Source organism: Lepidochelys kempii, chromosome 9 (assembly GCF_965140265.1).
Source record: "Lepidochelys kempii isolate rLepKem1 chromosome 9, rLepKem1.hap2, whole genome shotgun sequence".
Taxonomy (NCBI): domain Eukaryota; kingdom Metazoa; phylum Chordata; order Testudines; family Cheloniidae; genus Lepidochelys; species Lepidochelys kempii.
The window spans coordinates 48,434,064-48,446,978 of record NC_133264.1 but is presented as its reverse complement, the minus strand read 5'-3'; the positions used below and the strand labels follow the sequence as shown (position 1 = coordinate 48,446,978).

Genomic DNA, 12,915 nt, shown 5'->3' with positions numbered 1-12,915 from the left:
CAGGGGGCTCAGGACAGGGGGTTGGGGTGCAGGAGGGATTCGGGGGGTGGGTCCGGCCCGACGCACACCAGGGGCAGGACAGGCTCCCTGCCTGCCTGCCCCGCCCCCGCGCCGCTCCAGGAAGCGGCTGGGACCTGGGGGGGCCACAGGGGTCTATGTGTTGCTCTGGCCACTCCTCCAGGTACCTCCCCCGAAGCTCCCATTGGCCAGGAACGGGGAACTGCTTCCTGGAGTGGCGCGGGGGCACCGGGCTGGAGCCGCTCTAGGTAAACACTGTGCGGGGGAGGGGGTGGGTGTGCCGCCGCGGGGAGCTGTCGGGCCGCAGAAAATAACCCCACGGGCCGCGTGTTTGAGATCCCTGCTCTAGAATCTGAACAGAGCCCAGGCACTATCCCAGTCTTAGGGCCCCTAGGCATACACTCAGAGTGAAGATCCTCTGTCTAACACTCCCATCTGAGAGTTAGAAACACAGGACCCAGCTGCCCAGCCCCTGGAACCAGCACTGACAACTTAGACTCCACCTGCAGCTTAAGCACAGCCTCTGCCAGGATTCCATTGAATGTGTGAGCCTGCTGGGTTACAGTTTAGGTCTCTCTGGAGCCATGTGGTAGATGTAGCCCATAACAAACACACACTTTGCACAGACATTTAACACATTATTGGGTTTTATTTACTCACCTGAGAAATATAAAGACACACGCAAAAATAATAAACCCTACATGCATTTCTCTCTCTCTAGCTCACCCTTCCTTTGGGGGACCATCCCGACTTCAGATAGTCAGCTCCTCTGCCCCCTTACCTCACCCAGCTCCTGCAGCAGCTTCCCTCATCTTAAGCTGATAAAAATAGCCAGAGAGAGAGAGCCAGTAGAGCAGCTTCTGCTCTGTATAACCTTGCAGTCTCCTCTGTCAGGTGACTCCATTTAGCTTCAACAAGTGATCCCAGACTCTTACCAGTTGACTTCATTGCTAGGTGACTGGTCCTCTGATAAACCAGTTCTCCTGGGTGGGAGCCAGAGACTCTTTTGTATAGAGTTCAGTATGTCTCCACTTAAGTCAATATACCTCCTTTGTTATCCTTTTGGAATTCTAGGAATTCATAATCTCACACACAATTCATAAATTGTGCAGTCTTATTCCCCAAATCACCAGAGTATGGTTTGGATTTAGTAGATGGGGAACCAAGGATGGACTAGTCAGGAGAGCATTCAACTAGCAACAAAAGAGAAGAGTATTAAGGGGGAAGCAAAATGCAAATACAAAAACACATAACTCAGACTCCATGTATCATGAATGTAAAGGATCAAGGTGTCAAGGGATAAAGAGAAGAAATTCTTTAATTGTCTACATATCTATGCTTGAAGCCTGGGAAATAAACAACAGGAATTAGAAATACTCATTTTTTAAAAGAAATTTGACACAAATAGTATTATGGAAATCTGGTGGGATGAGTCACATGACTGGAATGTTAAAATCACTGGCTACACCTTATTGGGAAAAATAGAGCATGCAGGAGGGAAGGGCAATGTCACTGTACATCAAAGATACTATTAGCAGCTTTTGAATAATTCACAGTTCTGAAATGCAGGACCTGGAATGCTTCTGGCTCAGAGTTGCAAATGATAAAGCACAAAACCAGCTAAACATCTGTTTTAGACACCAAATAAGACTAGACAACAGGATGAACAGCTCTTTAAACATCTATTTATACCATGTAGAAAGAAAAACTGAATTATCATGGGTGCTTTCAATCTGGGGGACATATGATGGAGGATTAATGCTACCAGTGTGAAATGTCCTTGGAGCTTCTAAAAATCAGTGCTTTAAAAGGCCCAATTGTCCGAAGTTGAAAACAATTATGAACAAAACTGACCGGGAGGAGAAACTTAGACAAAACAATGTGAATTATAATTTGCAGTTGTTTAAGAAAACTTTATCAGATACACCAAAAAACCCACAATCTGACAATCACAAAATAAGGCTTTTTTGATTTAAAATGAGAGTAAAAAGCCATCCTAGATAAGAAGGGAAATGAATGCAGTAATAAAATTTTATCACTCAAACAAATGGAAACAGGGGAAGTTGACAGCAATGACTATAAATTAGCAGTTATGAAATACAGACAATTTGATAAGGGAAGCTAAAGATATCAGTGAAAAAAATTTTGGCCACTAGGGTTAAGGACAATACAAAGGAATTTAAAAAAGATCTCAGGAACAAAATCAAGAAATCCTAGCAATGGTATAGGTCTATTACTAGATAAGGATGGTAAAATTGTCAATGCTGATATAGAAAATGGAGAACTGTTCAATAAATATTTCTGATCTGAATTTGAAAAGAAGCTGGATGACATATTCACATCCTACAGTGATAATGAAATATGCTTTATGTCAACAGTAACTAGGCAGAATGTTAGCAGCAGCTACTAAAGTTAAATATTTTAAATCTGCAGAAAGGGATAGTTGTACCCAAAAGTTTAAGACGAATTGGCTAAGGAAATCTCGGAGCTGTTGATGTTTAACAAATCCTAGAACACCGGGAAAGTTTCAGAGAAATGGAGAAAAGGTAATGTGCCAAAATTTAAAAAGGATAAATGGGATAATCTAGGTAACGACAGGATGGTTAGCCTCACATTGATGCTGGGCAAGTTCCTGGGAAAGCCTTCAGAAATATATTAAAGGATACTGACAAAATTAATGCAAACCAACCTAGTTTTACAGAACATAGATATTGTGAAGCAAACTTTATATTGTCTTTTGATGAGATTGCACAAAATATTGATAAACCTTTATATATAAGGGCCAATTCTGACAGGAGACCCTTCCAATAGCTAATACACAGTAATGGGCAATTACACTCAACTATGAAAATCTGCTGCCTACCCATACAATCATAATGCATGTGCGCACGCACACAGAATTTCAACCAACCTGGGAAACAGGGAAGGAAGCAGTAAGCCCTGAGTCTCAAGGAAGTGAACATTATGAGAACTAAAATATTCCCCAAATATGATTTTTTGAGTTAGGAACTAACAGGAAGAGACACTGACAGGATATATCAATTTTTAAGAAAAACTGAGTTTTCCTTAAGAAGAAGTGGCTATTTGTAAATAGAAAGACATTGTAAAACAACATCTGAGATCACTGATTCAGTGTCCTCCAGGGTATTCCTATATCATAGCGGCAATAAAAGAACTGGTACGGGAGACACTGGTTCTCCTGTTGGGGAAGAGTGCAGCATGCCTTACTGGAGCCAATGGCTTGCAGCTCTAGAAGTATCAGAGTTCTCCACTCTCAAATTGGCACAGACACAGAAGTGAAGAACTGTCACAGCATGTACCCGTGGGATATTGCATTTTGTTGCCTATGGTGCAGGATGAATTTGGCTCTAGATGTGTTATGGTGTGCTCAGAAAGAGTCTGTATGAATATATTTCTATGGACAGTTTGTTTGGTTTATTAAAAAGAATAGCACAGAAGATTGTTTCATCACAAGACTGATCTAATAAAAACTTCTTCTTGGTTCTTGCTATGCTTAAATAATCAAACGTTTGTAAAGAACATGTGAGTGCATTTCTTACCTGTTCTTTGACTGGAGTGTTGACATTCGATAGGCACTGCTGGCAGACAGCCAGAAAGGATTTCACAGTTTTCCTCAATACCAACAAGTCCTCCTGAATAAACATCGAAAAGGGATAATATTCTTTAATTAGAGGACTAAAACATAAGATCATGAGAATGGCCATTCTGGGTCAGACAAATGGTCCATCTAGCCCAGTATCCTGTCTTCTGACAGTGGCTGGTGCCAGATACTTCAGAGGGAATGAACGGAACAAGGCAATTAGTGAGTGATCCATCCCCTGTCATCAAGTCCCAGCTTCTGGCAGTGAGAGGTTTAGGGACACCCTAAATCTGGAGATGGGGATGTGTCCCTGACCATCTTGGCTAACAGGCACTGATGGACCTATCCTCCATGAACTTATAAAATTCTTTTTTGAACACAGTTATAGTTTTGGCTTCACATCATCCACAAGTTCCACAGATTGACTGTGTTTGTGTGAAGAAGTACTTCCTTATGTTTGTTTTAAACCTGCTACTTATTAATTTCATTGGGTTATCCCTGGGTCCTTGTATTATGTGAAGGAGTAAATAACATTTCCTTATTCACTTTCTCCACACCAGTCATGATTTTATAGCCCTTTATCATACCACCTCAGTCATCTCTTTTCTAAGATGAACAGTCCCAGTCTTGTTAATGTCTCCTCATATGGAAGCTGTTCCACATCCCTAATCATTTTGCATTGATTCTCTATACTTCGCTATACTTTTTTCAATTCTAATATAACCTTTTTGAGATGGGGTGACCAGAACTGCATGCAGTATTCCAGGTGTGGATAACCCATGGATTTATATAGTTGCATTATGGTATTTTTCTGTCTTATTTACTATCCCTTTCCTAGTGTTTGCTAACATTCTGTTAGCTTTTTTGACTAATGCAGCCCATTGAGTGGATATTTTCATAGTAGTATCCATGATGACTTCAAGGTCTCTTGCTTGAGAAGTAACAGCCAGTTTACATCCCATCATTGTGTATGTATTTTTGGATTATGTTTTCCAGTGGGCATTACTTTGCATTTACCAACATCAAATTTCATCACCAATTTTCTTGCCTAGTAACCCAATTTTGTGAGATCCCTTTGTAATCCTTTGCAGTCAGCTTTGGACTTAACTATCTTGAGTAATTTTGTACTGTCTGCAAACTTTGCCACCTCACTCTTTACCCCCTTTTCCAGGTCATTTACGAACATGTTGAACAGCACTGATCCCAGTACAGATCCTTGAGGGACCCTGTTATGTATCACTCTCCATTGTGAAAACTTATCATTTATTCCTACCCTTTGTTTCCTATCTTTTAATCAGTTACTGATCCATAAGGCGACCTTCCCTCTTAACCTAGGGCAGTTTACTTTGCTTAAGAGCCTTTGGTGTGGGACCTTGTCAAAGGCTTTCTAAAAGTCCAATACACTATATCAACTGGATCCCCCTGGATCACTGTCCATGTGCCTGTTGCACTCTCACGGAATTCTAATAGGTTGGTGAGGCATGATTTCACTTTAGAAAAGCCGAATATAATGTGTTCATCTATGGGTCTAAAATTCTGTTCTTTACTATAATGTCAACCAATTTGCCTGGTACTGAAGTTAGGCTTACTGGCCTGGAGCCATTTTTTTTAAATTGGCACTACATTAGTTATCCTTCAGTCATCTGGAAAAGAAGATGATTTAAGTGATAGGTTACATAACAGTCAGTAGTTCTGCAATTTCATATCTTAGTTCCTTCAGAATTCTTGGGTGAATACTATCTGGCCCTGATGACTTATTACTGTTTATCAATCTGTTCCAAAACCTCCTCAACTGACACCTCAGTCTAGGAGAGTTCTTCAGATTAGTCATCTAAAAAGAATAGTTTGGGTGTGGGAAACTCCTTCACATCCTTTGTACTGAAGATCAATGGAAAGAATTAATTTAGCTTCTCCACAACGGCCTTACCTTCCTTGAGTGCTACTTCAGCACCTTGATTCTCCAGAGGTCCTATTGACTGTTTGTCAGGCTTCCTGCCTGATTACTTTAAAAAACTTTTTGCATTAGCTTTTGGGTCTTTTGGTATTTGCTCTTCAAATTCCTTTTTGGTCTGCCTAATTATATTTTTACACTTAACTTGCCAAAATTTATACTCCTTTTTATTTTCCTCACTAGCATTTGACTTCCAATTTTGAAAGGATGTCTTTTTGCCTCTAACCACCTCTTTTCCTCCCGTTTAGCGATGGTGGAACTTTTCTGGTCCTCTTACGGTTTTTTTTTTATCTGCAATATACATTTAATTTGAAACTCTATTATGATGTTTTTAAATAGTTTCCATGCAGTTTTCAGGGATTTCACTCCTTTGAGTGTTCCTTTTAATTTCCATTTAAACTAGCTTCCTAATTTTTGTGTAGTTCCTGTTTTTGAAGCTCAATGCTATTATGGTGGGTTTCTTTGGTATTCCCCCCCTATTATTAATAATATATTAAACCTCCATTCCCAATCTATTAATAATAGATTGCCAGGACAAGAAAAATAAAAGAGTTGACAAATAATTTCACACACAATCAAGCCTACAGCTCTCCAAGCAAAAATGGAGAGGCAATGAAAAGAAAACAAGGAGCTCTCTGGAGAGGCACTGTCTGTATTGCACCTAGCACAATTGGAACTTTGCAAAAGGGTCTAGGTACCACTCTGATAATAAACAATAATAAGAATATACTATCACCACATCCAAGATATTTTTAAATACAGATACCAGCTACAAGCTTGAATTTTAAATTTAGATTTCAATTTTAAAAGTTTTCAAACAAAAATTTAAGACGACAAAGTAAACCTACATGGTATTTATCTAGAACTTGGTACCAGGATAATTCAACAGGAAAAGAAAAATCTGTTAAATATCAATAAACATGAATCAAGTCCAACAACATCACAAGGTCCTAACAATCTGCAGAGAGGGGAGCTAGAAAGGCAAGCTTGCTTTGTAGAAAAACCTGCTGACGTACTGGCCCAGGAACAGGAATTAACGACTTGGGGACCAGAGGGAGGGAGGTTTGAGGGACTGGAGAACGGAGGATTCATTGGGAATGGTGCATTGGGAAGTGTGTGGGTAACTGATGGATCGGGGGGGATATCCGATGGAATTATAGATTTGGGCGATGGGAAAGATGGTTACCTACTTTTCCTTAACTGTTGGTCTTCAAGATATGTGTTGCATATGTCCATTCCACTGTAGCTATTTGAATACCTCATTCATAGTTATCAAAGGTTTTTTGCTCAGCAGTACCTGTTAGGGCAGCATGAGTGCCCCTGCCTTGCGCCAGTGCATGCAGTTATAAAGGGCCCCATTGCCCCCAACCCTCCTGAGTTCCTTCCTCCTGGAGCAGGGGTGGCCAACCTGTGGCTCCGGAGCCACATGTGGCTCTTCAGAAGTTAATATGCGGCTCCTTGTATAGGTACCGACTCTGGGACTGGAGCTACAGGCGCCAACTTTCCAATGTTCCAGGGGGTGCTCACTCCTCAACCCCTGGCTCTGCCCCCACTCCACCCTTCCCGCCCCCTCCCCCGCCGTGCCCTCGCTCCTCCCCTCCACAACTTCCTGCATGCCACAAAACAGCTGATTGGGGGGTGCAGGGAGACGGGGGAGGTACTGATCAGCGAGGCTGCTGGTGGGTGGGAGGCACTGGGAGTGGGATGGGGGAGCTGACGGGGGGCTGCTGACATATTACTGTGGCTCTTTGGCAATGTACATTGGTAAATTCTGGCTCCTTTTCAGGCTCAGGTTGGCCATCCCTGTCCTGGAGAGACTCCAGTGGAAGGAGGGTGGATAGTGGAATGGAGATGTGTAACATTCCCTAAACAACAGTATTTATGGAAAAGTCAGGTAACTGTTTTTAATTCTTCAAAAGTGATTCACATGTCCATTCCACTTTAGGTGACACACAGTTCAAGCTGGAGGTGGGTTTGGCATCTACTCAAACAGAGATTGTAGGACAACCTGTCCACATCTGGCATCATCTCTAGACTGAGGAGCGATGGCACAGTGGGAAGTAAATGTGTGGATCGAAGACCAGGTTGCCACCTTACTAATGTACAGGATGGGCATCTGGGCCAGAAAGCCTGCAGAAGCTGCCTGTGATTTAATTGAACGAGCCACCACTTTTGATGAAGGCTCTGTACCTGCCAAAGTATTTTTTAATACTTATTTTTCAGGACTAACGAAGTAAAACAGTAAAATAGAAAAAAACATGCTTGTTGACACTCAAGTAATTACATTGGTGAGGCAAGATTTCCCTTCACAAAAGCCATGTTGACTCTTCCCCAACATATTCCAGCCACTAGTGTTAGGTATCTTCTGCCTGTGTAGTCCATGATAAAGGTGTTTCTTAATATTCTCTTTGGTAAATAGAGTTAGCTCCTCAACCACTAATTATTTATGAATTATTCTCTGAATCTTTTCCAGTTTTTCAATAGACTTTTTAAAGTGTGGATACCAGATTTGGACACAGTATTCCAGTAGTAGTCTTACCAATGACATATACCAAGGTATTATCACCTCCTTGGTCCTACTCAGGACTCCTCTATTAACATAGCCAAGTATCGTGTTAGCCCTTTTGGCCACTGCATCACATTGGGAACTCATGTTCAGTTGGCTAGCTACAATGGCCCCTAAAACTTTTCCAAAGTCACTGCTTCCAGGATGAGTCCCTGATCCTTTGTGACCTACATTCTTGTTCCCAGATGTAGGTTCTTGTATTTAGATGTATTAAAATGCCTGTTGTCTAATTGCATTCAGTTTCTCAAGTGATCCACATTACTCTGTAACAGTGACCAGACCTCATCATTATTTACTACCAATCTTTGTATCATTTGCAGTCTTTAAATGACTTTTCATTTTCTTCTAGGTCATTGATAAAAATATTAAATAGTATTGGGCTGAGAATAGATCCCTGTGGGACTCCATTAGAAACAACCCCAGTGGATGATGGTGGTTCTCCATTTACAATTACTTTTGAGATCTAAGAGTTAAGGAGTTTTTAATCCTTTGAATACGGACCATAGTGAGTTTGTATAATCTTAAACAGAAGCCATAATGCATTATATCAGTATGGTTACCTTTAACAGCCAAACGTGCAAACATGTCAAGAACAGTATCAGGTTTGTCTGTTTTCCATTCAGTGATATTTATTGGTATTAATTTTGTTTCTGACCTTTAACTGTTTATTGGTAGAGTACTGTATCAGCCATTCCATGATTTTGCCTGTGATTAATATCAGGCTAACCAGTCATTTGTTACTTGGGTCATCCTGTTTACTCTTTTTAAATATTGACATAACTTTGATCGTATTCCAGCCCTAGGTTCCATAAAATACTTATGAGTTCAGTACAGAGACTGAAGATTATAATTAACATTTGTCCAAGACGCAATAGAACAAATAATGTCCAGGATTTAGTTTTCTTCAATTTTATGTTTTTTTCATTTTCCACTCTGTAACATTTTCCTCAACTTTGGAAAGTTACAGAGCAACAAAAGGAAAATTTTGTAACTTTTCCGAAGTTCACTAGTCTAGCCCAGTCACCAGGAGCACGCTTCGCCTGGGCAAGATGGACAGCACTGGTGTGTTATCAACATATTAAACATCTCTTTAAATGGCTCTCTTAATGACCTTGCACACCCACTGAATAAGACAGTGACAGCACAGAACTCTGTGGTAGTTCACATGTTGGCCCTCAGTGCAGAAGAGCAATTGCCCATACTACTCTCCAGGATCTTCATGTGAGTAAATCACAAAGCAATCCAAGGACAGTCCAATCCATTCCTGCCAGGCTCCACAGGCATGTTAAAAATCCACAGTTTTGAAGGCAGCTGATAGATCTAATATCAGCTGGGCACAAAATCTTTATCCAACATTAGGTGAAGACCATTGATCAGCACAATAAATACAGTCTCTGTACTGAACCCAGATAGGAGTCCTGACTGACAAGATCAAGATACTCAAAAGTTGTATGATCACAACCTTTTTCATATTTGTAACCAAAAATGGAAGTTTAGATTCGGGTTAATGCTTAGCAAGATTCCCAATGTGAAAAGATGACTTTTTGAGCAGAGGACAAGAGTGACTCCTCTAAAGCAATGGTTCTCAATGGGGGTACATGTACCCCTAGGAGTAAGCAGAGATCTTCCAGGGGGTACATCAACTAATCTAGATATTTGCCTGGTTTTGCAACAGGCTATATAGAAAGCACGAGTGAAGTCTAACTAAAATTTCATACAGACAATGACTTGTTTATGCTGCTCTGTACACTATACACTGGAATGTAAGTACAATATTTATATTCCAATCAATTTATTTTATAATTATATGATAAAAATGAGAAAGTAAGCATTTTTTTCAGTAATAGTGTGCTGTGACACTTTTGTATTTTTATGTCTGATTTTGTAAGCAAGAAGTTTTTAAGTGAGGTGAAACTTGGAGGTATGCAAGATAAATCAGGCTCCTGAAAGGGGTGCAGTAGTCTGGAAAGGTTGAGAACCACTGCTTTAAAGCAACTGGCACCCTGTCTTCCTAAAAGGAAACATCAACAACCCCATCAGCAAAAAGGAGAAGGATGCAGCACACAAGATGTGGCATAATATTCTACTAATGTGTCCAGAACCTTGCGAGTGACAGTGCTCAAAACCCAAGCAGGGAAAAATCTGTCTAGGTACTTATATGCTCCTCTTCACTGTAGTGACTGAGCACCTCCCAATTAAATATAAGAACTACAACTAACAAACATTTTTCTCTCTCTTTCCCTTCCTGTAAAAGTAGCTTGAAAACTAGAATGTTTTTTGCCTCATTCCTTCTCTCCTCCACATATATGTGAGGATTACATGAAGACATTTGGTAACACAAGTAAATAGGTTTTGCATTTAGTTTTGAAAGCTGTGAGGCTAGTGACCATTTTTATCTCTCTAAAAGTGACTTACAAAATTTGGGTCCCACTCTCAAGAAAGTTCCATCTTCTGTTGGTCATAATTCTGATGGAATGTAGCTGTTGTAGGAAGTCATGGTCAAGGAAGAAGAGATGATCTCCTAGAATTGGGACAATCTGATGGATCATTCTGAATACCATGACAGAAACTGAATTTGGCTCTGTAAGTGATGGGGAGCCAACGCTGAGGGCAGAGCAGAGGCAGTATGTTCATAGCCATCTGTGTTACTCAACAAATGGGCTGCTGCATTTTGTAGCAGTTTCAGCTTATTTCATCAAGTTTGGCTTCATTCCCACTATAAGGAGTTGAAACAGTCAAACCTGGAAGGTCACAAATGCATGGATTACTATGACCAGATTTGTGCCTGACGGGATGGAATTGGATTACCCATCAGAAGTGAATAATCTCTAACACACACTGAAATGTGGTAATTCCAACCCATGGCAAAAAGAACATGGATCAAATGGCTCCCAAAATGAAGGAAAGGCAGACATACAGCAGACTGGATTTGTGCTCAGTCAGCATACCAAATCTCAGGCCTGCTACACAAACTAATGGATTAAAAACTTGCTAACTGATAGGTCTCAAAATGTAACTGTAAATGGTGAATTGTCATCGAGCAGGTCTGTTTCCAGTGGGATCCTGCAGGGATCGGTTCTTGGCCCTATACCATTTAACGTTTTTATCAAGACTTGGAAGCAACATAAAATCATCAGTGATAAAGATTGCAGATGACAGAAAAACTAGGGGAGTGGTAAATAAAGAAAAGAACAGATCACAGATACAGAGTGATCTGGATCATTTGGTAAATTGGGCACAAGCAAACAACATGTGTTTTAATACAGCTAAATGTAAACCTAGGACAAAGAATGTAGGCATTCTTACAGGATGTGGCATTCTATCCTGGGAAGCAGTGACTCTGAAAAAGATTTGGGGGTTGTGGTGGACAATCAGCTGAACATGAGCTCCCAGTGTGATGCTGTGGCTAAAAGAGCTAATGCAATCCTGGGATGCATAAATGGGGGAATCTCAAGTAGGAGTAGAGAGGTTATTTTACTGGTTATTTGGTACCGGTGTAACTACTGCTGGAATCATAGAATCATAGAATATCAGGGTTGGAAGGGACCCCAGAAGGTCATCTAGTCCAACCCCCTGCTCGAAGCAGGACCAATTCCCAGTTAAATCATCCCAGCCAGGGCTTTGTCAAGCCTGACCTTAAAAACCTCTAAGGAAGGAGATTCTACCACCTCCCTAGGTAACGCATTCCAGTGTTTCACCACCCTCTTAGTGAAAAAGTTTTTCCTAATATCCAATCTAAACCTCCCCCACTGCAACTTGAGACCATTACTCCTCGTTCTGTCATCTGCTACCATTGAGAACAGTCTAGAGCCATCCTCTTTGGAACCCCCTTTCAGGTAGTTGAAAGCAGCTATCAAATCCCCCCTCATTCTTCTCTTCTGCAGGCTAAACAATCCCAGCTCCCTCAGCCTCTCCTCATAAGTCATGTGTTCCAGTCCCCTAATCATTTTTGTTGCCCTTCGCTGGACTCTCTCCAATTTATCCACATCCTTCTTGAAGTGTGGGGCCCAAAACTGGACACAGTACTCCAGATGAGGCCTCACCAACGTCGAATAGAGGGGAACGATCACGTCCCTCGATCTGCTCGCTATGCCCCTACTTATACATCCCAAAATGCCATTGGCCTTCTTGGCAACAAGGGCACACTGCTGACTCATATCCAGCTTCTCGTCCACTGTCACCCCTAGGTCCTTTTCCGCAGAACTGCTGCCTAGCCATTCGGTCCCTAGTCTGTAGCTGTGCATTGGGTTCTTCCGTCCTAAGTGCAGGACCCTGCACTTATCCTTATTGAACCTCATCAGATTTCTTTTGGCCCAATCCTCCAATTTGTCTAGGTCCTTCTGTATCCTATCCCTCCCCTCCAGCGTATCTACCACTCCTCCCAGTTTAGTATCATCCGCAAATTTGCTGAGAGTGCAATCCACACCATCCTCCAGATCATTTATGAAGATATTGAACAAAACCGGCCCCAGGACCGACCCTTGGGGCACTCCACTTGATACCGGCTGCCAACTAGACATGGAGCCATTGATCACTACCCGTTGAGCCCGACAATCTAGCCAGCTTTCTACCCACCTTATAGTGCATACATCCAGCCCATACTTCCTTAACTTGCTGACAAGAATACTGTGGGAGACCGTGTCAAAAGCTTTGCTAAAGTCAAGAAACAATACATCCACTGCTTTCCCTTCATCCACAGAACCAGTAATCTCATCATAAAAGGCGATTAGATTAGTCAGGCATGACCTTCCCTTGGTGAATCCATGCTGGCTGTTCCTG

General features: G+C 41.5%; 1 protein-coding gene across 9 annotated transcripts in view; it reads right to left on the bottom strand.

Moving 5' to 3' along the window:
- The window catches only part of STAG1 (STAG1 cohesin complex component), a 380,157-nt gene that overhangs the window by 84,926 nt on the left and 282,316 nt on the right, over positions 1 to 12,915 (bottom strand). For all 9 annotated transcript variants that reach the window (XM_073360216.1, XM_073360223.1, XM_073360219.1 and 6 more), the window contains one exon: positions 3,579 to 3,671. In XM_073360216.1, the coding sequence (XP_073216317.1) occupies positions 3,579 to 3,671 (93 nt within the window). The remainder of the gene's footprint in view (positions 1 to 3,578; positions 3,672 to 12,915) is intronic.